The sequence below is a fragment of the Notechis scutatus genome, chromosome 8 (genome assembly GCF_049901735.1).
Source record: "Notechis scutatus isolate UNSWTSFEM ecotype Mainland chromosome 8, rNotScu1.2, whole genome shotgun sequence".
Classification (NCBI taxonomy): domain Eukaryota; kingdom Metazoa; phylum Chordata; class Lepidosauria; order Squamata; family Elapidae; genus Notechis; species Notechis scutatus.
The window spans coordinates 1,427,729-1,451,807 of NC_142016.1; the positions used below are offsets into that span (position 1 = coordinate 1,427,729).

The window sequence follows — 24,079 nt, forward strand, 5'->3', positions numbered from 1 at the left end:
CTCGTGGAGGAGGGCGGTGCCGCGCTGATTGCGCAGGCGCAGAGCCCGTTGGCCATCTCCAGCGAGGGCCGCTCCGCGCAGGCGCCGCACTCGCTCTGCCCCGGCTCCCCTTTTCCCTCAGAGGCGGTGCCGCTGCTGCTCCGGGCAGGAGAGACGCCGCCGCGATGGGCTCGGAGAAGGACTCGGAGTCTCCGCGCCCGGCCTCCTCCACGCCGCCGCGCCGCCGGATAAGTGCCCGAAGGGGGCGGCGGGGGCTCGGGGCCAGGAGGCGGCCGGGGCCGCCGTCGCCGCCGCCTCCTGAGCTTCCAGAGCGTCTTCTCGGCCGCCGCCTCGGCCGCCTCGTCCTCCGGCGCAGGGGTCCGCCGCCGCCGCCGCGCCAAAGCCAAGCCGGAGCCGCCGCCTGAGGCGGGGCTGGAGGAGCCCGAGGCGGCGGCGGCGGCGGCGGCGGCGTCCGAGGAAGGCCTCGCGCTGCCAGCCCCGCCGTCGCCCGCCGCGCCCGCCTCGCCGACCGGAGCCGCCGCCGCCGCCGCCCTCTCGTCCCCGGCGGCGAGCGAGGGCGAGCCCGGGGCGGCGGCGGCGGCGGGTCCCGAGGAGGAAGCGGGCACCCCGCCGTCGGAGCTGGAGTGCCCGCTGTGCCTGGTGCGGCAGCCGGCGGGCAACGCGCCCCGCCTGCTCTCCTGCCCGCACCGCTCGTGCCGCTCGTGCCTCCGGCAGTACCTGCGCATCGAAATCACCGAGTCGCGCGTCAACATCAGCTGCCCCGAGTGCAGCGAGCGGCTCAACCCGGCCGACATCCGCCTGCTGCTGCGCGACTCGCCCCAGTTGGTGGCCAAGTACGAGGAGTTCATGCTTCGCCGCTGCCTGGCCGCCGACCCGGACTGCCGATGGTGCCCGGCCCCGGACTGCGGGTGAGGCTGCCGGCGGGGCGGGTGCGGGGTTGGGGTCCTGGGTATGTGGGTGGGGAGGGGGCAACAGGTGAGTCCCTGCAGCAGCCCTTCTAACAATCTCGGTCCGCTTCCTCTCCTGCTCTTGTATTCTCTGGGGCCTCCAACCTGGGCCACTTTAAGCCTGGCGGACTTCAACTCCCACAATTCCCCAGCCAGCCTGTTCTTGGGGGGGGGAAGTATCACCAGCTTTTCCAGCCTAGAAGTTGAACTGAAAATTAGGGGTTTCTAAGGAGTTTCATTACTGTGACTCTGTTTGTTTTCTCTCCCTGCCAAAAAATGGTCGCTACTGGTTAAGGCAGGGGTCTCCAACCTTGTCCATTTTAAGACTTGTGGACTTCAACTCCTAGAGTTCCTCGGCCACTTTCCTGGAAGTTGAAGTCCACAAGCCTTAAAAGTTGCCAAGGTTGGAGACCCTTGCGTTAAGGGACACACAGTTAAACGCAGTTATTGTTTCGTTCCTGATGTTTTTCGTTCTAAGCTCTTTAAAGCGGGCTGGGCTGGGCTGGGCTGTGTGGTTAATGCTGCTGCTACTTTTGCCTGACAGAATTGTTGCTGAGGTGTGTCATCCAGCGCTGATGTGTCAGTGTATATGATCTCAGTGGCTTTCCCCAGCATCAGTCACTAAGAAGAGATTCTCTAGGCTCTTTAATAAGTCCTATTTAAAATAGGACAATTTTTGAAAGGGTTTCATTTACTTGAAAGTTTTATCATTAGATATATGAAATGTAGTGCTTTGTGTGTGTGTGTGTGTGTGAGAGAGAGAGAGAGAAGGTGGTTTTTCCCCTTGGGTGGTGTTTATTTGGAAGAAAGATAGGTATATCAAGTGACTTCAGAGTTGCTGAGATCAACATAGATCAGGGGTGTCAAACTCAGTTTCATTGAGGGCCGTGTCAGGGTTATGTTTGATCTCAGAGGGCTGGGTTGGGCTGGGGGTGGTCGGGGCATGGCAAGGGTGGACATGGCCAGCTTGATGTCACTCATTGAGGCTCCACTTTTGACTGTGACGGCTTCCTGCAGCCTTCTGCCAGCAAAAACAGAGTGTGCGGCCTCCCCAGGCGTCCGTTTTCGCTGGCAGAGGGCTGCAGAAGGCTGTCGTGACCAAAAACGGAGCCCAGGGTTGGCCTTGCACAGCCCCCACAAGCTCCGTTTTCGCTGGCAGACACACCATGGTCTGATCCTTCACTGCTTCCACGGTGGCCCCACGGCCCAGGTCTAAGCACCCCATGGGCCAGATCCAGCCCCCAGGCTTTGAGTTTGACACCCCTGAGCTAGATGACGAAGTAAGATAAATCCTTCAGAGATCTCATTACTTCATCCTGGTGCCTCTGATTTAAGTTGTTAGGGGAACTACATGGCAGTACTGGGACTGTACATATAAATCCCATTAACAGATAGTTGAGTGTGGAATAATGTTTTAAGAGAAAGGTTGGAGAACTGGTGGTAGCTGGTGCTAATCATTATCCCAAATATTTTTATGATATAATTTTGGACGGCAAAGCCTATCTTAGAGGAATTGATGGAGTAGGACAGTGTTGGTGAACCTTTTCAGCACCAAGTGCCAAAACGGGAGCACATGCGCATGCGGGGGGAGGGGGAATGCCAGAACCCCGAAGACCAGATCCTTGGCACGCATGCGCACACCGGAAACTGGAAGCTCAGCTTCCTGGCACGCGCATCGGGGAGCTGCACTTCCAGTTTCTGGTGCTGCCACGCACACGAAGACCAGCTGGCCAGGGCGCATGCATACGCTGGAACCCAAAAGAGCAGGAGGCGTGCCCAGAAAAATGGCTCTGCGTGGCACTTCCGGCGCGCGTGCCATAGGTTCGCCATCACGGGACTAGGAGGATTTCCCAGGGGCTATGTGGTGTGGATAAGAATTTTTTGGGGAGTGGGAAATAAGTGAGAATTTCAATGGATACAGTAAAGATGCCAAGTAGTTGTCAGTACATATTTGGGGCGAGTTTGATGTTTTTCCCCTGCTTTGCTTTTAACATTAAGCTTAGTTAATTTTAATTTATCTACAGATTTGGTTGCCCATCTTCAAAATGGCTGGACATGAAGCCACTGATTTGCAGCAATAACCCTAGAAGGAAGGGATCTGAAAAGGGGGGCTCTGATTCCAAGTATCACCAACCCCTCATGTAAAACTTAGTGCTTCCTTGTGTAGAATTACTTTTCAGCCAGCTCTTGCTCAAATTATTTTGTCAGTTCTGCTGGTCCCATTCTCTTGGTCCAAGGAAGAAGGCAAGGGCAAACCACTTCTAAAAATGTTTCTGAGTAAACTGCAGGGACTTGTCTAGGACATTGGTAGTGGTCAAGACTTGACTCTAGAGCACCAAAAAGAAAGAAAGAAAAAATAATATAAAATAAATGTAGAGTGCATAAAATTATGTCAAGAGTTCTTTACAAAAGTAAAACTCCTGCTAATCAGCTATGATTGGGTTTCTTCCGCAAGTTATGTTTCTAAAGTATCGAATAATTCTGTGTCTTTCCCAAAATTACCCTACATTTTCTTATATCCTCAAGAGATATGAAAGAGTTAGCGATTTGTCCAGAGTGGTATAGGCTCTCCTGTTTGGGCAAGGGGTTGGACTAGATGACCTCCAAGGTCTCTACCAATTCTCTTATTCCCACCAAGAACAAATGCTGTGAAACTGCTAGCAGACCAGAATGTGAGTCATTATGATTTGGTTAATCACACAGTTGGAGAATGAGAAATGGCCTACTCTTGGCAAATTGTCCGAATGAAATCAACAAGGAGACTTTTGCTTTCACTTCTGTTTTCTTTTAAATCAGCCTCCTTAGAGTTTCTCTGATGCAGAATTCAGGAAGTTCTTTGAACTGCGGTTTCTTCAGGGGTTTCTTTTAAATTATGCAACTTAATATAAAGCATGAGGAGTTATTATTGTAATACATTGCTAAATATAAATTATTAACTCAGATTCTGTAGGTTTCTGTCAAATATATTCACATTTTGTGAGCATTGTGGTTCAATAGCCAAAATTTATATCGCTTTTGGAAAAGTTTTGTTATCTAAATACTTCTGAAATATTGAAGTTTTTCTGTGGAATTTCATAACCAACTGTATTCAGAATGTTCCTGAAATTGATGTTGAAATATCCCCAAACACTGTTTCCTTTTTAGCAAATTTGAGGGATTTTACTAAATTCATACTTAACAGTGGTAATAGATTTTATGCTATACTACTGTAAAAAAAATATATTTATCCTAGTTGCAGAGATGTACTCTAAAGAAATGGCACCTGTTCCTTCATTCAGATGTTTATTTCGCCTGGTCAGCTCAAGGTAACATACCTATATAAATCACCTACCTCAGCCAATACCTTGGGAAATGGTTGGGGCTGACAGAGAATGACAGGCCCAAAGTATACCTATACATAATGCAGTACAAAATACATGGAGATATTACTTCTTATATTTAAGTCATAGTTTTGGAATAATGTGTGGCAGCAGCAATCCTAACATAATAGCATGCCAGTTCCATGAACAATGTTTGCCAGTTAGGCTGGTGGTGTGTGTGCTTATATTTGTACAATTTGAAGAGTAACTGTGTGTGAAGGTAACATTACATTGTCAAGATATCTGCTGTCTGAAGTCTTAAGGTCTGTCTGTGTTCTTGCTGGGTTCCAGAAAATGCATCTGGTTTTCTTCTCTGCTTATATATTTTATACAAAGTTTCAGAAACCAGATTCTCTTTGAATTACAGTGTAAACATATCCCAAGAAGTATAGTATGGGGTGAAATGACAGCTTCTGCATTCCATCCTTGCTATAAGTATCTTCATAAATTGGCAGACTTAGCTATTCTGCCTGGGAAGGTATCTTGCAGACCTAGTGGCAAGAGTGTGTTTCCATGGCAATGCCGTCTTCTGCTGCACAGTGAGATCTGCATACAAATCTCGAAGTAGATTTTTCTTTGTGGTCAGCTTGTGTTACAGCCTACTATTTATTGGGCTTTTCCTGCCAGAAATATGGACAGCATTCAGGGCACCAAAATAACATCTGCATTATTGCAGTTAAATGAGAAGAGCAGAACGTGGTGAAGTATAGATTATTCAGAAAGCTTGAAAAAACTTAAGACTTTGTGAAGGAACACAAATTCAGAAAACAACCTCCACTCTTACCAATATGTGCAGGGATCCAGGAAGGCAATATGTAGAATTGACTTTGCTTTATCGATCTGGAATGCTAGCTGCTGGGGCTGAGAGAATAGAAAATTAGATGGGAGAATGGAACGTACATGTGGGCGGGGTCTTCTGAACATGCTTTTCTGTGCAAAGTTTGAAATTCCTTTATGCCTTCGGATTTCTCTCTAATACGAGCAAATGTGATTTTGGTTGCACATCAGTCAGAGTTCCCTGTTAATATTCAGAATTGCTCTTATATTGCTTTAAGCTGGTAAGCCGGTTGTCTTTCAGTGCTATTGAGAGCTGAGTGATCCGTGCCTCCTCACCTTATTCATACTATCTTCTTATTCGTTATTTAGCTTGTTCTGTACTACTATATTTTGTTTCCCAATTATGCATTCTGTTCTAAAACCTGCTAAAACCTGTTCAAAAAAAGAAAAAGACACATTCATATTGAAGGTCTGCAGTATGGGTCCGAAACTGATGTGATAGGGACACAACTGAAATGTATAATTTGGGCTATGTATGTGTTTAGCTGTTGAAATCTTATGGTAATATAGGTAATATAGGTAATATAGACAAGGAATGAGCAATTTAAAGAATTCCTTTTTTATTCCTGAAAAACTAGAAAGTAAGTCATTCGTATAATACTCTGCCAATACTGTATGCTGTATGTATCATGCTGTACATTGAACTCTGATTCTCAAAGGCAAGACTTGTGAGGTAGCTGTTGTCCTTCATACCTTAATGGTCTGAGATGACTAGAAGGGGATTAATTCTGTTACAGGGATTCTGGTGATAAGGTTTGGAGTATTCATGCTGCTGAATAATCAAAATCGGTTTGTATCTGTTGGGAGATTAATGAGACTTGTGAAAAGGCAGTACAGAAGCCAGTCTGGATTCCAAACAATTGCTTACACAATATAGTTTTTAAAAAATGTTATTTTATTGAGGAATGGGATACATATGTTAATAAACCAGAATCCTGAATTTAAACAAGGTATGTAAAAGACACACTGCCAAAAAATTCCCTGTATTCCTAGTGCAGTTTCAAGGATTTCCCTTTTGACTCAGGTAGGAGAAAGGCATTTTATGATATCATTAGCAGTCACTACTGCTTACGCAATTTGGAGAACCTTTTCCAGGACAGAATAATGTTTTTCTGAAATACTTCTATAATTTTTTAGACCTCTCCTAATTGCTTACCTAGCCTGTGAACTCCCTGGATGCAATATCCAGACATGAGCTGGGAGTGTTCCTTGAGATCAGAAGGGATTCCGTTGAATAACTTGCTTTTTGCCCTCACGCTTTACTAGTGCTAAGCTTTCTTTCACATTAGAAATTCTAAGTCATACTTCATTTCTGACAATCTGCCATACATCTTGACAGGTCACTGTGTGGTGCTTAGCTTTAATGATTCTATGGGCAGGTTTCAGTTGCTTGAACTCCTACAGGATATGAGTCATATAAACCCTTGAAATGTTTGTATTCTTTTGTCTGAGAAACCATAGTACGGTCTGAATTACACGAGTGTTAACAATCAGAAGAATGAAGAAAGTGCAACCTGTGAGGTCTTGATCTTCTTGCATGGGTACACATGTATTAGCAGTTCTTCGAATAAGGCACAAAGCATTTTAACCTTTAATCAGCACCCTGATTTAGATTCAGAAATGTATTAATAACCAGTGAAGGTTTACTAAGTCTGCGCAGTATGTTTCCAGAACTAAGCAAGTGGCTGTATTCTGCATGGGTTTAGATTTCCAATTACTTTACAGAGGAGGTCGCATGTAACAGATTTCGTGTGATATGGAGAAATTGTTACGCTGGGGTTGTAGGGAGGCTGAGAACAATAATGTTTTTGCTGGATAGCTGAGCACCTTAAACTGATGGTTTAAGGATGGTCTTAGCTGCTTTTTTCCCCCTGAGACAAGCAGTCCCATTTAAAGGGTGTCAGTTGAAGACTAATGCCTCCAGAATAGAGGTCCCCAGCCTTTCTGGCACCGGGGACCAGTTTTTCATAGAAGACAGTTTTTCCACAGACCAGAAGTGGGAATGGTTTTGTATGCAACTGGATCCAGCGCATGCACACTCACTCACTCTGCACTGGCATGTTCCAAACAGGCCACGGGCTGGTAGTAGTCTGCTGCTCCCCGGGGGCTGGGGAACCCTGCTTAACTCCAGAATTCCTCGGCCAGTTTTGCTGCCCACAGAACTCTGGGAGTTGAAGTCCACAAGTCTTAAAGTGGCCAAGGTTGGAGAGCCCCTGCTCTAGAAGACTGGTTGATCAAGTCAGCTTTGGTTCTCAACAATCACACATAACTAGATTGGTCCTTCTGGTCTTCCAATGATAATTCACTTTGGGGCTGGTTGTTCTCCTCTCTTCTTCCACTTTCCCAGCACTAGAGCCTTCACCAGTGAGCTGGGCCTTGCAAGTGTGTCCAAAGTAAGATAACCTGGGTCATTTGTGCCTTGAGTGAGAACTCTGGGTTATTTGTTTGAAGATCTCAGGAGTCTTCTCCCGCACCAAAGTTCAGAAGGGTCAATAGGTTTTCCTGGCATTTCATGTTTTTTCAGAGTCTGGATGGATTCAGTACTTTTTCTTTCAACCGAATAAGTAAAATTCATGATGCCTACTGCTATCAGAATGCAACACATTGAAAGATATTGAAAGATACATTGAAGAAGTAACCATTTTTAATTAGGATACATTCCTTGCTTCTTGAAATGGCTGAGATACTTTTTCTGCCTCATTATGTTAAAATCAAATTAGGTTTTACTAGTTTTTACAATTTCATAGTACACCTTATTGGGAATAAAGTCCACAGTACTGTAGTCTCATAGCAGCTTCTAAAACTAACCAGTTTATCAATGTATCAGCTTACACAGATCCCTCAGTTGGAAACTCAATATGGGCACAAATGCATCCAACTTATAAATATTTTAATAGAAATATAAATAATGAAGTGAAGCCATAAAATACATTAAATTTTTAGCATAAAAATGTGCTAAATTCATATTTCAGAAACCAGTATGTGTGTTTGATGAATGTGGTGATATGATTGGTTGAATTAAAGGCAAAATTATATGGCATTCCCTCAATAGATTAAATTTTAAAAGCTCTGTAGAAGGGCTCTGCCTAATTTACGTCTAAATAGGCAATAACATCAGAGCTAATCTAGTTTCTTAGAGAAGGACATTATTATTCCATATTACAGAAGCAATTACTGAAAAAAATCTAGCCTCAATTTTTCTAACTGCTTGGTAATAGGGAACTACAAATAATTTTGTTCAAGGTACTCTTGTTGATTCTAGTTCAATTATTATAGGTACTCCTGAAGGTACCTTGATGTCAAATCATATAAAACTTTATAGGTTAAAACCAGTACTTCTTTAAATGGAATAAAATGTATTAGTAACCAGCGTGGGGCCTATAGGACAGTGGCCTATAATGCAGTATGCTTATAGTGCCTAATTCCAATTAACGTTTACTTGTATCCCGCCTTTATTAATTTTACAAAATAACTCAAGGTGAACTTTCCTCCTCCTATTTTCCATGGAATAACAACTTTCTGGAGTGAGTTGGGTTGAGAGAGAGTGACTGGCCCAAAGTCACCTAGCTGACTTTCATGGCTATGGTGGGACTAGAACTCATGTTCTCCCACTTTCTAGTCTAATGCCTTAACTTCTAGACCAGGTGTGTCCAATCAGCCCCACATAATATTTTAGAAAGGAAGTTTGCTATTTATATAAGTGTGTGTGTGTGTGTGTGTGTGTGTGTGTGTGTAGTGTTTCCCCAAAAATAAGATCGTGTCTTATAATTTTTTTGCCACCAAAAAAGGCACCAGATCTTATTTTCAGAGGATATCATCCACTGACTATAACTTCACTTGTTCACGTTGCCCCCAGTCTCCTTTTTGCTATCAGAGACCTTCAGGAACTACTTCTGCAGCCGGCAATCTTAATTAGGGCTTATTTTGGGCACACATGTAAAAATCAAGGTAGGACTTACTTTCAGGGTAGATTGTGTTTTCGGGGAAATGGTATATATATATCTCTACAGTGGCCTTTCTTCTCTTCCTTACTTCCTCTGCGTATATATGGTTGTGTTCTCTCCCCGGTGTTTAAAATAATTGTATATTTTGTATTTACATAAATATTATCAAACTGATCTTTATTTTGTTCATTGCTGTAGGTGAACAGAATACAGACAGGTAGCTTAGATAGGTAACAAGATTTTATTAGAGAGATTTTTCCCAATTTAGGAAACTGCAAAGGATAACTTTTTAAAAATGTTATTTGTTTTATAGTTCTTGAGTTTTAACCAGCTGATAGGAAAAAAATGGGACTTTTCATCAGTTCTGTATTGGCTTACTTTTTAATTTGCTGAAAAGATGCTCAGGGAAATTTAGAAAATTTAGGAATTAGCTGGCAAAATCAGCTGAATTGTATTCATTGTGCTCATTACACATTCTTAGGTGTTTTTTATGGGGATTGCTGTCCTGCTAGAGACTAGGTTGTTTATTTTTCTCATGCTTAATTCCCCACAGATGCACCAATTTCTATGCTGAATTGAGAAATTACCTTTCTTTGTTGTGGGAGAGTGTCTTAAATTCTGGGTCACCTTCCTTTGAGTTAAATGATACCTCCAAGTCAAAAACCAGCAAAGGTGTGGGAAGCTAATGATACCGTAGTAGCAGACAAGTTCATGTGCAAGGCCATTGGGGTCTTTGAGATAGGATTCCACCAGGGCCAATGTTATAACTGAGGCGTGAAATTCTGGGCGTCAGAGGAGCCGTCTTTCCCCAGTGGGACTCACCCATCCCACCCGCACCAGCGGAAGACGCCTGCTAGGGAGCCTGTCTGTCGGCTAAGGAATCCTAGCAGACAGTTCCAGGAGAGAAGCCTTTTCTGCTCTGGCCCCATCCCTGTGTGTCACTCTGGGGATGAGAACTGCCGCCAACCTTCCGGCCTTCCGGGAGGGTATTAAACTGGGCTTTGCTGGTTGCCATGCAGCCCCGAGGGGAGCGTCTCCAATGAAGGCGGTTGATTGGATAAGAAGACCTCACCCCCACCCCATCCATCCCTTAAATCTGGTTTCAGCATAGTTTTTAAAAACTTAATCTGTCTAGTTTTAATATTTTAATTATTTTTCTACTTATTTGATAACTTATAAGCTGTCCAGAGTCACCTTACAGGGGCGAGGGACTGCATAACATTTTAATAATTAAATAATTAAGGCATTAAGGAAATGAGCTGTACGGAACTTTTCCTTCAGTAGAACACGGGATGGACTAGGCTAGACTATCTTACCACTGAATTGAGAAATGGACTGCATGGTATACGTTTGTCCCATATTATAGTGTGACTTCTCCACAAGATTCTGCTCTTTCTTAACTGACCTGCACTCTCCTTGCTTCTTAGTTACGCTGTTATTGCCTATGGATGTGCCAGCTGCCCTAAACTGACGTGTGAGAGAGAAGGCTGCCTGACCGAATTTTGCTATCATTGCAAGCAGATATGGCACCCCAACCAAACCTGCGACATGGCCCGCCAGCAGAGAGCGCAGACTCTGCGGGTGAGGACAAAGCACACCTCAGGCCTCAGTTACGGACAAGAGTCTGGTCCAGGTATGTATTTGAGAGCTCCTTGGTCATTGCTACTGTGAAGCTCATCAGAGAGATGATTCTGAGACCCTGAGGGAGTCAGGCATCTCCAGCAACACCAGTGGGCAGCATCTGTAGATGCTGTATAATCTTCCAGGCACATTAGGTTAGCTGTTCCTGAGCTTTTATTTCCACACTTCTTGTTCTCCTGGTTGGCAGTTACTAGCAGGGGCAGAGTCAGATTTCTGAAGGGGATTCCCATGATATATAATGAGAGTGGAAACAAAACCTTTTGTGAAAAAAGTTGTTCATTAATGCATATAATTTTTCTTTCTTTCTTTTTTTTTTTTAAACAAATTTTATTAATTTTTACAAAACAATACACAAAGAAACAAAGCATAGAATGTAATAACATAAGAGATCTTTTCTGAAGAGATCAATAAAAAATCTTATTTAAAGACAGAATAATTCCAAATTATCACATTTCCATACAAGCACAATTTAATATATATATTTACCTTATCTGTTCAGCTTCATATCTTATCCCAGCTTCTCTTTGTTTCTCCCTTTCCTTCTATTATTGAAATTATATTTCTTTTACTTTAGATTGTATACATTCTTTATATCCATCTGTCTTATTTACAATTTCATTATTCTCTTCCAACATTCTTCTTACATTCTTCTAAGATTTTATTAATTCAAACATGGACATACAAAACACAAAACATAGATACCTAAAACTTCTTTTTGGAAAGCGGCTTACCCCGGGTTACCTCTTTTTATACAGACATAAATCAAGTTCATACTCACTCAATATACTACCTCATATCTTAATTAACATTCTGTATTTTCTATATATTTTCTCTCCTCTATTCACTCTCATAATTCTATTATATTTATTTCATCTCATTTTAAATAATTATACTTATATCTTTTGTCTGTTTTCTTCAATTATCTATTTATCTTCTTTCCAATACAATATTTCTCCTGTAATCACTGGTTGAAGCATGACAACTTTTATATCTTTCCCCTAGATTTGATACTTGAAATAATACATACTTTCCATACTGATTCTGCTTAGCACAAAGTATAATAATAAAACAAAAATAAAAAAGGGCTTGAGTTTATAATATGATCAGAACAACATTCCACAGAAAATTAGACTCTATTATTTACTCTTAAACATTTTATATATTCCCTTTAATACATTATTAACTCATATAATATTTCAATTTTCTAACTCAATTTCAAATACTAATATCTACAATACAATCTTATATATTTTTGCAGAATCATATATTTTTTAATTTAAATTTTACCCTTGGTCTCTAAAAAAAGCCTTTTTTTCATCTTGTTTTAAACCTTTATGGCGTCTCTTTCCTTTTTCCCTTCCTTTCTTATCAATTCTGATCTTTTTGATCTTTTTGCCCCCCCATCTCTCAAATTCCACTTTTTGAATCTTCCCTCTCTGTTGTGTTTCTCTTTTCTGTTGCTTTCTGGCATTATATCGATTTTTCATCTTATTTTTCCCTTTCTTGGTTGCTTTTTTAAGTTCTAAATTCGCCCTTTTCTTTCCCCCCTTGTTCTTTTGGGCTATGGTTTTTTGTCCATTAAAGATGGCTTTTCCTTCTTCATCCCGGTCCTCTTGTTCTTGTATTTCTTGGTATGTAAAAATCGCCATTTCCAAAAAATGAAAGATAGATCCAAGAGAAGCCCTTACCTTCTTGTTTCTCTTGTTGTAGCTTTTGAAATTCCATTTGTAATTCTTGCACAGATAATGCCATTTATTATTATTATTATTATTTGTTTTTAAAGGAGCAACCCAAATGTTTTTAGTCCTTCAAGGAATAGTCCCCCAAAAATCCCAAAGTCAGAAAGTCACAAAGCAATCCAAATCAGAACAAACTGTTCCATTAACACTTTCTTCTTCTTCTTCTTCTTCTTCTTCTTCTTCTTCTTCTTCTTCTTCTTCTTCTTCTTCTTCTTCTTCTTCTTCTTCTTCTTCTTCTTCTTCTTCTTCTTCTTCTTCTTCTTCTTCTTCTTCTTCTTCTTCTTCTTCTTCTTCTTCTTCTTCTTCTTCTTCTTCTTCTTCTTCTTCTTCTTCTTCTTCTTCTTCTTCTTCCTCCTCCTCCTCCTCCTCCTCCTCCTCCTCCTCCTCCTCCTCCTCCTCCTCCTCCTCCTCCTCCTCCTCCTCCTCCTCCTCCTCCCCTCCTCCTGGGGTGAGATTCAATTAGACAGTTTCAAAATGATTTTTTAGAAGCCTTATTGTCATTAATTTCTAGTCTTAAAAACTTCAAGCAGTCCTGCGCGATCTTGTCTAGCTGCAGGCTTCTTTGTGGCGGCCATTACTGACCGCTGCTCCACCGCCTTGGGAAAAGGGGGTTTTGCCAGCTGGGGAGGGGGTCTGCGACACCCCCAAACCCCTGTCCGGATCCCCCCTATCTTCAGCTGCCTCTACGGGGCAGCTATATCCTCCAAATCCAAAACGGATCGGAGGAACCTCGGCAGCGAGCGCAGCAGGGATCGCGCAGGATCGCGAATCCCTGCCGCTGCCGAAGCCTTGCAAACCGAAAGTCTTTAATGCATATAATTTTTCTTGACGAATGGCGTCAAACATGCTATCTTGAAATCCATGGAAGAAAGTTATTTGTTACATTTAAATAAATATTGGTTTGAAGCTCCCTTTCTTTTTACTTCTCAGTTCGTTATTGTACCTACCTAGAATGCCTCTTACCAGTGCTTTTGAGGAGCACATTAGGATGAATCTGGGCAGTAAGGATGTTTTAAAAATCCAGATCTTCTAGTTATTACTAGTTTCCACCTGTTCCATTAAATTGGGCAGGAGGAGCCTGCTCTCGATCCATCTATTAGGTGTTGGATTCAGGAACTGGGCCTTTTCTTGCTGCATCTGCCCTGCGGAAAACTGTACTGCCCAAGGTTTGATTGGCCCCAACTCTGCTCACCTTTTGGAAAGCTTTGAAGATCTGGCTCTTTTCACAGGCACGGGTTCCAGGAGAATAGCCAAGTGCAGCACACTATTAGAAAGTGATGTTTGGGAGCCACTTTGTGTTAGTTAGGTGGGAGAAGATATATTTTTAATATGCCCTCTGTTCATACTGTATTTTAATTTCTATTAATCTCTCGGGATCATATTGGTGAGATGGGTGACCATTTCATCATTCACCATCATTTTAGCCCTTGCCTATCCACCACACAATGAAGGCCTCCCACGTGTTCCCAGCCTCTGCGGTCCTGAGCTCAATATAAATAAATAGCAGCAATATAAATGTATGGCTAGATGGAGATTTCCTCCAAAATATATTGTATGTACTTCTCCATAATATATTTGGTTCACTGGATGGAGCTACAAAGGAGGGAAATCCACAACAGTCTTCAACAGCATGTAGTCTTCGACTTATGACCATAATTGAACCAATAATTTCTGTTGCTAAGTGAAATATTTGTTAAGTGAATTTCCCTCCATTTTATGACCTTCTTTGCCACTCTTGTTAAGTGAATCACTGCAATTATTAAGTTAGAAACATAGTTAAGTGACTCTGGCTTCTCCATTGACGTTGCTCATCAGAAAGTCGCAAAAGGGGATTACGTGGCCCTGGGACACCGCAGCCTGACGGTCAGTTCAAATCAGTCAAATCTGAGTCAGTTGCTAAGTGTCCAAATTTTGATTATGTGACCTTGGGGATGCTGCTGCAACACCTGTGTGTGTGAAAAACAGTCATTAGTGCCGTTGTAACTTTGAATGGCCGTTAAATGAACTGTTGTAAGTTGAGGATTACCCGTATTTCCAAGTATTCTTGGTCTGAATCTTTAAAAAGATGGGAGTTTCCAGTAAGACTTAGCATATTGAACATGTATGTCAAGTACAGCTTTGTGTCCTCGTGGTGTATAAAATGCAGAAACCACTTTATAGCAGGCTAAATTTATCCCTGCAGCCAAATGCTCTGTTTTCCATGTGGCCACTTTTAGGACAGTTGTTGCACAGAGGTCGATGTCTCTGATCTTTCTTTAATGAGCACAGGTGAATCGCTGCTGAGCCATTCTCTTTTGCAGCCTTATCAGAACCATCCTGGAGGAATAATGTGTTAGATACAGGACAGTCTTTGAAGTACGATCAAGCTCAGGGTTTTGTGCTTTCAGATGATGTAAGCTGGACTTTCCTCTTCAGAAAGGGTAGGCCAGAAAAAGTAAAGATACAAGGAGTCATCTTCTTCTTTCTTAAAACAAGACAGCTGGTTAAGTTTTGGTTCCTTACTGGAATCTCCTTAATGTGCACAGTTAAGAAGCTGACTAGTTTCCTTTTCACTTTCGCAGCCGATGACATCAAGCCATGTCCCCGCTGCAGTGCCTACATTATCAAAATGAACGATGGCAGCTGTAACCACATGACTTGCGCTGTATGTGGCTGCGAGTTCTGTTGGCTGTGTATGAAGGAAATTTCTGATTTACATTACCTCAGGTAATTTGGTTGGAGACCTTGTTGTTTTGTTTCTCTAGCTGGTATTTGCTTATGCCTTTTTGTCTCCCAAAACCTGCAGCTGTGAAATCACACCATTGCATTGTTCTTTGTACAGCAAAGTGATCCCAATGGTTGTATCCTTTCATCCAGAAATTAAAACTTTGGGAGACAACAAGGGTGGGATGGGGAGCAATTCCGACTGAGGAGCTACTTGGTTCCTCTGAAGACTCTTCCAGCCCTTGGGAAAATAGACTTGATAGAACACTTGTAGCCCTACGTGTGATTCTGAAGACCTGAATTCTCTGTGAAATCTCTTGCAGTCCTTCTGGTTGTACCTTCTGGGGCAAAAAGCCATGGAGCCGCAAGAAGAAGATTCTATGGCAACTGGGAACGTTGATTGGTGCCCCCGTGGGGATCTCTCTGATTGCTGGCATTGCTATTCCAGCCATGGTCATTGGAATCCCTGTTTATGTTGGGAGGAAGGTAAGCATCAGCAGAGTGGCAAGGGGGCATTTTATAAGCCCTGCAGAGGGTATCTGATGAAAAAGAACATTGCGGTCAGCTTTTGCCTTAAAGGTATAGGGAAGCTTGATGTCCAAGAAAAATGTGCCCTGAGTAAACTTAATGTCTGTGGCAGGAATGAGCTCTTTGTTAGTTCCATATACATTCAATTAATGATTAAAAAGGAACATCGCTGTAAGCTTTTATGATACTATTGTTTGCCACACTGAGCTGCTATCGATATAGTGACATTTTGATTTCTCTGGGTACTTCAACCTTTTTATTTTTCCTAGAGATAGAATGCACATGTCTTCAGTTCTTCAGGAGTGTATAAACAGCTTCTCTGTATTGATAATCTTTTCCAGGTTTAATTCTTCTTTATTCTTAATTGTTTATGCACCAGATTCACAGTAGATACGAGGGAAAGAAGACCTCCAAACACAAGAGGAATTTAGCAATCACGGGTGGGGTAACCTTGTCCGTGATTGCCTCCCCTGTCATTGCTGCAGTCAGTGTTGGTAAGATAGATTTTCTCTTCCTCCCGTGTGGGCTAGGGCGCTTGGGCTTTGCTCTGGCAGTTGTTTTCACAGGGGCTGGGATCCCTGAGCCAGCACAGAAGTTCTGGATCTGAGTTACAGACAAACCTATTTAAAATTCAGAAGCAGTTCTGCAGAGCAATTGCAGGACTTCATGCAGCTTAAAGAGGTTTTTCATATTTTTCTTTTGGAAGAATTACCATGTTTCTGCCTACATTCCTAGTCAGGGTGTCTGGCTCTTTAAGGGGCCATCACTGACAATTCCATTAGCCAAGTCAGAGGAGCCTTCCTATTGAGCTTTCCCCATTTTTTGGATAATTCAGATAACTTGTGTGTTCAGTTTAATCGGCAGAAATTATAGTGGGATTACACTGGTTGGTAGGGAATATGTTTAAAGTGCTACAAAATAGTTTTAGAATAGAATAGAATAGAGCTGGAAGGGACCTTGGAGGTCTTCTAGACCAGACCCCTGCTCAGGCAGGAGAACCTATATACCATTTCAGACAGTCTCTTCCTAACAACCTCCAGTGATGGAGCAGCCACGATTTCTGGAGGGAAGCAGTTCCACTGGTTAATTGTCCTCCCTGTTAAGAAGTTTCTCGTTAATTCCACGTTGCTTTTCTCTTTCATTTGTTTCCATCCGTTATTTTGCACAGGATGAGTGCAATTGCTACTGTATTTGCTTGAGGAAAGAAACCAGTATGGGCTCTAGAGTCCCCCCTGTTGTCACTTCTTTTGGTAAATCATACACCTTGCCTTGGAGAACGCTCACCTTCTCTTTGGTAAGATTTCAGTAGGAACTCAACCATGACCCTTTTGGCCTCTTCCCCCAACTGCAGCGTCTCCTGTTTCTGCTTCAGCCTTTCTTGATATCTTTCTTTGGGCCTGCTGAGAGTTTTCCTTGTTTCCAGTGCTGCTTTTTTGTCTGCCCTTTGGGGTGAGGTGTCAGACACGTGTCACTGCTCTGCTGTGCTGTTCCTGAGCGTGTTCAGTGTCTAGAACAGAGCAGGCAATGTCTCCACAGCCATATTAGGGAGAGTGTTTGAGAGCCCTAGTGACCTCTAAATGGGCAGAACTTGGTGTTGTAAATTAAGGGCTGGGGGATGCATATTAAGCCTAAATAAAAAGAGGCCTAGATTATTTGAAAGAACTGCCAAGAAATGGACAAGTGTGTGTTTGTTGCTCAGTAGTTTTTCCTGATGGTGTAATTGCTCGAACAACAAAAGCAGGTTCCGGGACTGCGTGCGCTTCGTGGCCTAGGACCGGCCACTCCTTATCTAGACAAACCTGAAGAGCAGCCTTGAGAAATATGACAATGAAAGCGCCAAGGAGGAATTTTGCCATGTTCATTTGCCCTTTTCCTCAATCAAACCTTTGCCCCTCAAAACTCGTTGCAGATTTTCTTTAGCTGCTTGTTGTTCCATGGGAGATTATATTGACTATATTAACTTATATAATTATTTAAATAAGTATAATATACAAAAATTACTGCACTGTTAGCATTTTGGCAGCATGCAAAAAAGAAGTAAGCCAAAAGAAATTGAAAGTGAGATAAGCAAAGAAAATGAAATATCGTTTATTTACTAAATTTCTATGCTACCCATCTCACATAGAGTGGCTCTGGCCAGCTTACAATCTAATAAAAGGTAAAAATATTGGAAAATAATTAAAATTAGAAAATAGAATAGAGAAGCTAAAAACCAAGGGGCAGCCTGGTTTTTAATGCTCTTCTGGATGCTTAATATGCATCCCCCAGAGATCTTCTCTAACCATCAGCCACCTGCAATGCCACAGGCCCTATAGCAGTGCAAAGTTTTTAGGCCCTTCTGGAAGGCCAGAGTGCGTATGTGGGGAGGTGGACCTCGCCTCCTGTCCCCAATAATGATGCCAGAGGGCTGGGGCAACAGCAAAAAGGGCTCTTCACCTAGACTGCGCCAGCCAAAATTCTTAAAATTGATTTACCCCAACAAAATATGCTATGCCTTTATTTCCTTGCCAATCACCCTTGTTTTCGTACACCATATGTTGCCTTTTGAACTCGTTCTTCTTTTTTCAATATTTTTTTCTCATCCTCAGTTTATGCAGCAGCTGTTATCTGACGTATATTTTTTTCTCATTCTCACCACCTTTTCCCCTTTATTCTACCATTATTCTTGGATTTAAGTTTCAATGTTACTGGAATCATCCCCCCCCCCCCCGAGATTTTAATGATTAAACAAATAACATCTATTAATAGAATGTCAAGAAATAGAAAAATGGAAAATTATTTAACAATCAAATGAGCTCTCTGGATTAAGGGAGGCAGATGGGCCCAATGCGCCAATTCCTGTGTAACTGAGCTAATGGTGGTGTGGAGCCGGCTGGCTCTGTCCCGACTACATGCCTAGCACATAGTTGTCATTTGTGGGTTGAGTGCTGTCCAAATGCAGGAGATTCCATAAATAAACCTGTTAATAAGTGATGGGGGGTTATTTTTTGAGTAGAGAGAAAATATGATGGTCTTATGCTGCAAAAGGGACCCAGTTTTGATCCAGTGCTTGAAACATGATATGTCCTGCATTTATTTGTAGACTCTGATTTTTTTTCTCATTGGAATCATACTTCTTAGTGAGTGAGGCTACAGTGCATTGAGGCCGTGGTGTTCTTAGACATACGAAGCTTTGGTCTTTAGGCTCTGAAATCTGATCCAAACCATTCTTTTCATGTGCTTTGGACAGCCAAGATCCATTATACCACTTAACATACTTTTTTCTTGCTCTTGTTCAAGACTAGCCTCTCAGAAACTACTTTAAGGTTGTTTCCTGCCTTCTCCTTAACCAGGATTGTTGTTATTTTAAATACTTTTCTGTCATTATCACATAACTGTCTTTTCTGAAATTCATTTTTTTATACATTGAGACTTTACCTTCTGTCTGGAAACAGCCGGTGGTTTTTCTTCCCCCCCCAAGGAGAGTAACATCTATCATGTTTCTTATTACCAAGGCAATCCTGTCTCCATCTATAAATGGTGAGGAATGTCCTATCTGAAGCTTTCTTGTTTCTGTTGGTTTCTAAGGCAGAGTTCTCCAATCTTTCCGGGCTGGCAGCCTGTGCGGGGATGGGGGAAGAGGGGACGGATGGTTTCGTGTGATGGGTAGGAGGCGCGTGCACCCACCACTTGCATGAGTGGGGCTGCACGTGCACCTGTGCCAGCCTGCCACTCACACAGCCCGGTTGAGAATAGGGCTCTCGGCCCACCGGTTGCTTTGGGGATGCAAGGAGCCTCGTGTTCAAGTTGGAGTACCATATTTAGACAGGGAGGAGTCAAAGGAAAGGAACAGGGGACGGACACATTATTGCTGTTTTTCAGGTAGCCATCAGTGCAGGTATTCCACGCCACCCTTTCCCACCATTGGTATCCAGAGTTCAGTATGGTCACATCTCTACTGGCAAGAAAGCTGAGGGGCCTTTAGGACAGTCTGGCGAGACTCTGTGTGGGAAAGCAGAGATGGACACACATTTACAAGGAGAAAACCTCTCTCCCCTATAAGATAGCAAGATACCCTATAAGAGACTACTTGCACCGCATTTGCAACGCATTTGTAATAGGACAGATTGGATTGCAGTCTACCTGAATACCTTCTGTGAACAATTGGTAACAGTTGCTGAGATGCACTACTTTGGATTGAAAAGCTTTCCCTTTCCTGTAGGATTCTTGCTGTTTATTGATATGCATCCTTTGTTCCTAGGTATTGGTGTCCCTATCATGCTGGCCTATGTGTATGGAGTGGTCCCCATTTCTTTGTGTCGAGGAGGAGGTTGTGGTGTCAGCACAGCCAATGGAAAAGGGGTTAAAATTGAGTTTGATGAAGATGATGGGCCAATTACAGGTAAAGAAGCAGCTTACTCTGGTCATAATTTTTTTTTGGGGGGGCACTTGGGAACAAGGAGGGCACAACCGGAGGTCTCTATGGGCAGTTTTGGATGGGTGAGGTCGTTCTTGCACAAAGCATTTGTAAAAACAAGTAGAGTTCCTACTGTGCAGGTAAAGCACATTCCACATTTTTTGTTTACCGCTCCCCCACAAAAATCTTTCTAAATTGCCCAGTTACAGCTCTCCAGTACTTATTCATTTACTTGATTTATGTATCTCACTTTTATGTGGCACTAGGCTTTACAATAAACAAAGAAAACAACACCAAAATAAATAAAAAACAGCAGCTGGGGCCAATCTAATCCATCAACTCCCGAGCCAGGAAACGGCTCTAACCCCCGGGGCCCCAGCCTCAAACATAAAGCCAGCATTTTACTTCTTGGGGCGTAATTCCAGCGGGCTCCTCTTTTACTAGAAGGGTGCTTTCCATTTTGTGCTTCACCCCCTTCTTCTCGCTTAGTGGCAGATGCTTGGAGGGCACTCAAGAACCCCAGCATTGGCGAGAGCAGCATTGAAGGGCTGACGAGTGTTTTGAGCACCAGTGGAAGCCCCACCGACGGGCTCAGCGTCATGCAGGGCAACTACAGTGAAACAGCCAGCTTCGCTGCACTCTCCGGAGGCACTCTAAGTGGTGGAGTCCTTTTAGGAGGAAAAGGAAAGTACAGCAGGTAAACATTCATGCCTGCTGCTGTGTGTGTATATGTAGGGAGGGCATGTGTGCATGTATGCATGTGTTCAGGACCATGGAATCTGGGGCCACATATAGGTGAAAATATGACTTTGATTGTTGTACGGCGTCCAGCTTAACTAGACCATGATAGAATGGCCATAAATAGCAATGAATTGGCTATTTTTCTGAGAACTAGAGAAAGGCATTTGCAGCTTGCCATTGAATTGGTCCAGGGGCGAGAGAGCAGGGCTTGAGCCAAATGTTTATGACCATTTTTTCTTTGTTCCCCAAGTGAAATGCGGACTCTCCTCCTGAAAACTGCGAGAACTGTGGAGAAATTGCCTTTGGGGTGTTGAGAAAAGTGCTGCTGCTGCATGCTTGGAAAATGGGGTGGTGGTGGTGGCTGTCACAGACAGGATGGTGCTTCTTAGGATGAAGGAAGCAAAGCCAACGTTCATCCCAATAGATAATGTGAACAAAAGAACCTTAAAACTGAGCCATGGGATATTCAGGTCTTGTGCATGCTTCCACTCATGGTTCTCGTGATCAGAACCACCTTCTACCTAAGTGGGTTTGGGACACATCCTTAGGCCTCTTCCTTTCTCTCGGTCAGGCTTGAAGTGCAGGCTGATGTGCAGAAAGAGATCTTTCCAAAGGATTCGGTCAGCCTCGGAGCCATCAGTGATAATGCGAGCACACGAGCCATGGCAGGCTCCATCATCAGTTCCTACAATCCCCAGGACAGGTGAGCCAATCCAGCTAGTAGTGCAGGGAGGTAAAAATCTGTCGTCTTTAGAGGGATCTTTTATACAGCTTGGTTTTGTCAAAAGGGCATTATTGTTTTTACTATGTTTGGCTAGAAAACACAGGCGGATCCCAACGTGCGTGTTTTGAAGATTATTAAATTCTGCAAGTCAACTAAAATAGGAGAAAGCTTCCTAAACTATGTAGTGGTTCACATGCTGGTGTTTATTTCATTATTCTGTCCTTTGAGCAAAATCTTATGAGTAATAGATTAATCTGAATGAGCCATTCAGTGGCAAGACTTCCCGTAGTAGGAAGGGCTGTGCATAGAGGGGAAGGGAACGTTGCATGGGGTGGTTCTCCCTCCCCTTCGTGTGGTGGCCATGCCTGAAAGTGCAGAAGATGCAGAGCCTCCAAGAACTCAAGCATGGTAAGAAAGGGAGGGGTTTGGTTTGAGGCCTCAGCTGGGGCTTGTGGATAGCAGATAAAAGGGTGCTTTGGCAGTTATTGGCAGGGCATCACTAAGGACCCTCTGTATTTTTAATTCTTTTACTTGAAAAATGTGCAAATTTATATTTAATGAAAATAAATAAATAAATTGGAAGTTTAAAAATGGAAACTGCGGGTTGGCCATGACGTGTTTGCTCCCCAAATAGAGGATGGAAAGAGTTGCCCTCTGTTGGAAAGCGACAGTGCCAGGGTGAAGGGGAACCCACCATGTGTGTTCTTGCTCAGTTAGCTGTCCGTGCCCTGGGAGGCTTTGATAGAGGGAGGGGGTCACTCTGCACTGCTCCCGCAACACATGAGAGGTGGGTGGGCGCTGCGCTCACTCCTGCTCACTTCCTGCCTCTCCTCATAGTAGCATCTGTGTCCCAGGATAAGACAAGTTCATCTTAAAACTTATCAACCTTGTTGGTAACATGGAGCTTCACACGGTGCCCTCTCCCCACAGAGAGTGCAACAACATGGAAATCCAGGTGGACATAGAGACCAAGCCCAGCCATTACCAGCTTGTTAGTGGAAGCAGCACCGAGGATTCCCTCCATGTCCCCACCCAAATGGCAGAAAACGAGGAGGAGGAGGAAGAGGAGGAGGAGGAGGAGGAGGAGCAAATATGCAACCACCAAAGCTGTGAGCAGAAGGACTGCGTGGCCAGCAAGACCTGGGACATCACTCTGGCACAGCCCGAGAGCATCCGCAGTGACCTGGAGAGCTCGGACAGCCAATCTGACGATGTGCCCGACATCACCCTGGATGAATGTGACTCCCCCTTCCCCCAGACTGCTGCCTGCCTCCACCCGCCCAGTGCCCGCATTGGCCACTGTGCCCAAGCAGACGGACACCGGCCGGAGGAGAGAACGCTGGAGTGCCTTGAGGCCCGAGGGTGAAGCCCCTTCCCGACCACCCCCTCCCCCACCCGGCTTCTGCTCCTGGTTTCCCGGGTAGCTGCCCTGATCCGGGCTCTGGGGACGTGGCTTTTCTTACCTGGGGATAAAACCTCAGTTTTCTTTTTTTTAATTTATTGATTTAAGCGCTTGGTGATGCTCAGTGAGTTCTGTAAGAGTGTACATACATGTGTGCGTGTATATCGTATGTTTGCCAAACACACACCTAAAGAATGCCTTTAATAAATATTCCTGTTTCATTCTCATTGGATCCCGTTTGCCCGTGGAATCTCTCTGGATTTCCCCTCAGGTCCTTCTCTGCTTCTGAAGCTCATTCCTTGAAGCCCCCTCCCTTCCCAGGCAGGGGTCCCTCTGGCCCGGGCAAGGCTTGGGAGTCAAAACATGCCTATTTGCTGCCCCCTAGAGGACTTTGCTCCGTGTGGTTGGATTTGGACAGGGATCCAACAGGATCCTGAGGCTGGCTGGGTTGGAGCAGGTGAGCTGGGGCCTCTAGTGCAGTGGTCTCCTACCAGTGGGTCAGGGACCACTGGTGGTCCACGAGAAAATTTTGGTGGTCCGCAGAGAAATGTCATCCCAAAGCACCCCCCCAAAGCAATTAATCCAGGCTATGCGGGAACACAAGGCTGTGCCGCCCACATGGCCTGTGGGAACACAAGGCTTGCATCACTTGCATTGTGAACAACACGAAGTAGTGAGGGGAGGGGGGAAAGGCCAGAGGGAGGGAATTTGCCCCACTCACCCCACGCGCCTGGCCTGGCCACTGGGCTGCTTCTTTCTACTTCTTTTGCTTTTGGCTGAATGCAAGGAAAGCAGCAAAAGTCTTTCTTTCTTTGCCCCAAACTCCACCAGAAATGAATCTCTGGGACCCCGCAAGGCATCCTGCTCCAAGAGTCTGTGCCAGCGCAATAAGTTTCACAAAGACTCATTTCTGGCAGAGTTTGGGGGAGAGAAAGAAAGACTTCTGCTTCTGCTGCTTTCCTTGCATAAAGCCAAAAGTCTCTCTCCCCCCCCCCCCCCGAGAACAGAGCTGGAGACGGTATCCTGTGATCCCAAATAAAGAATGATCGATCAGTAGGAAAATTGCGGGGGGGGGGGGTTCCTGCAGACTTTGGAATTTTCCCAGGGTCTCTGGTCCA

General features: G+C 43.9%; 1 protein-coding gene across 1 annotated transcript; it reads left to right on the forward strand.

The window, feature by feature from the left end:
• Positions 1-71: 71 nt before the first annotated feature.
• On the forward strand, positions 72-23,193 carry RNF19B (ring finger protein 19B). Its single transcript, XM_026673735.2, is given in 11 exon segments — positions 72-201; positions 204-241; positions 244-908; positions 10,515-10,720; positions 15,029-15,173; positions 15,494-15,656; positions 16,078-16,192; positions 19,939-20,079; positions 20,584-20,791; positions 21,407-21,538; positions 22,490-23,193. Coding segments are annotated over 11 exon segments (2,286 nt in total). The 5' UTR covers positions 72-164; the 3' UTR covers positions 22,926-23,193.
• The last annotated feature ends 886 nt before the right edge of the window (positions 23,194-24,079 follow it).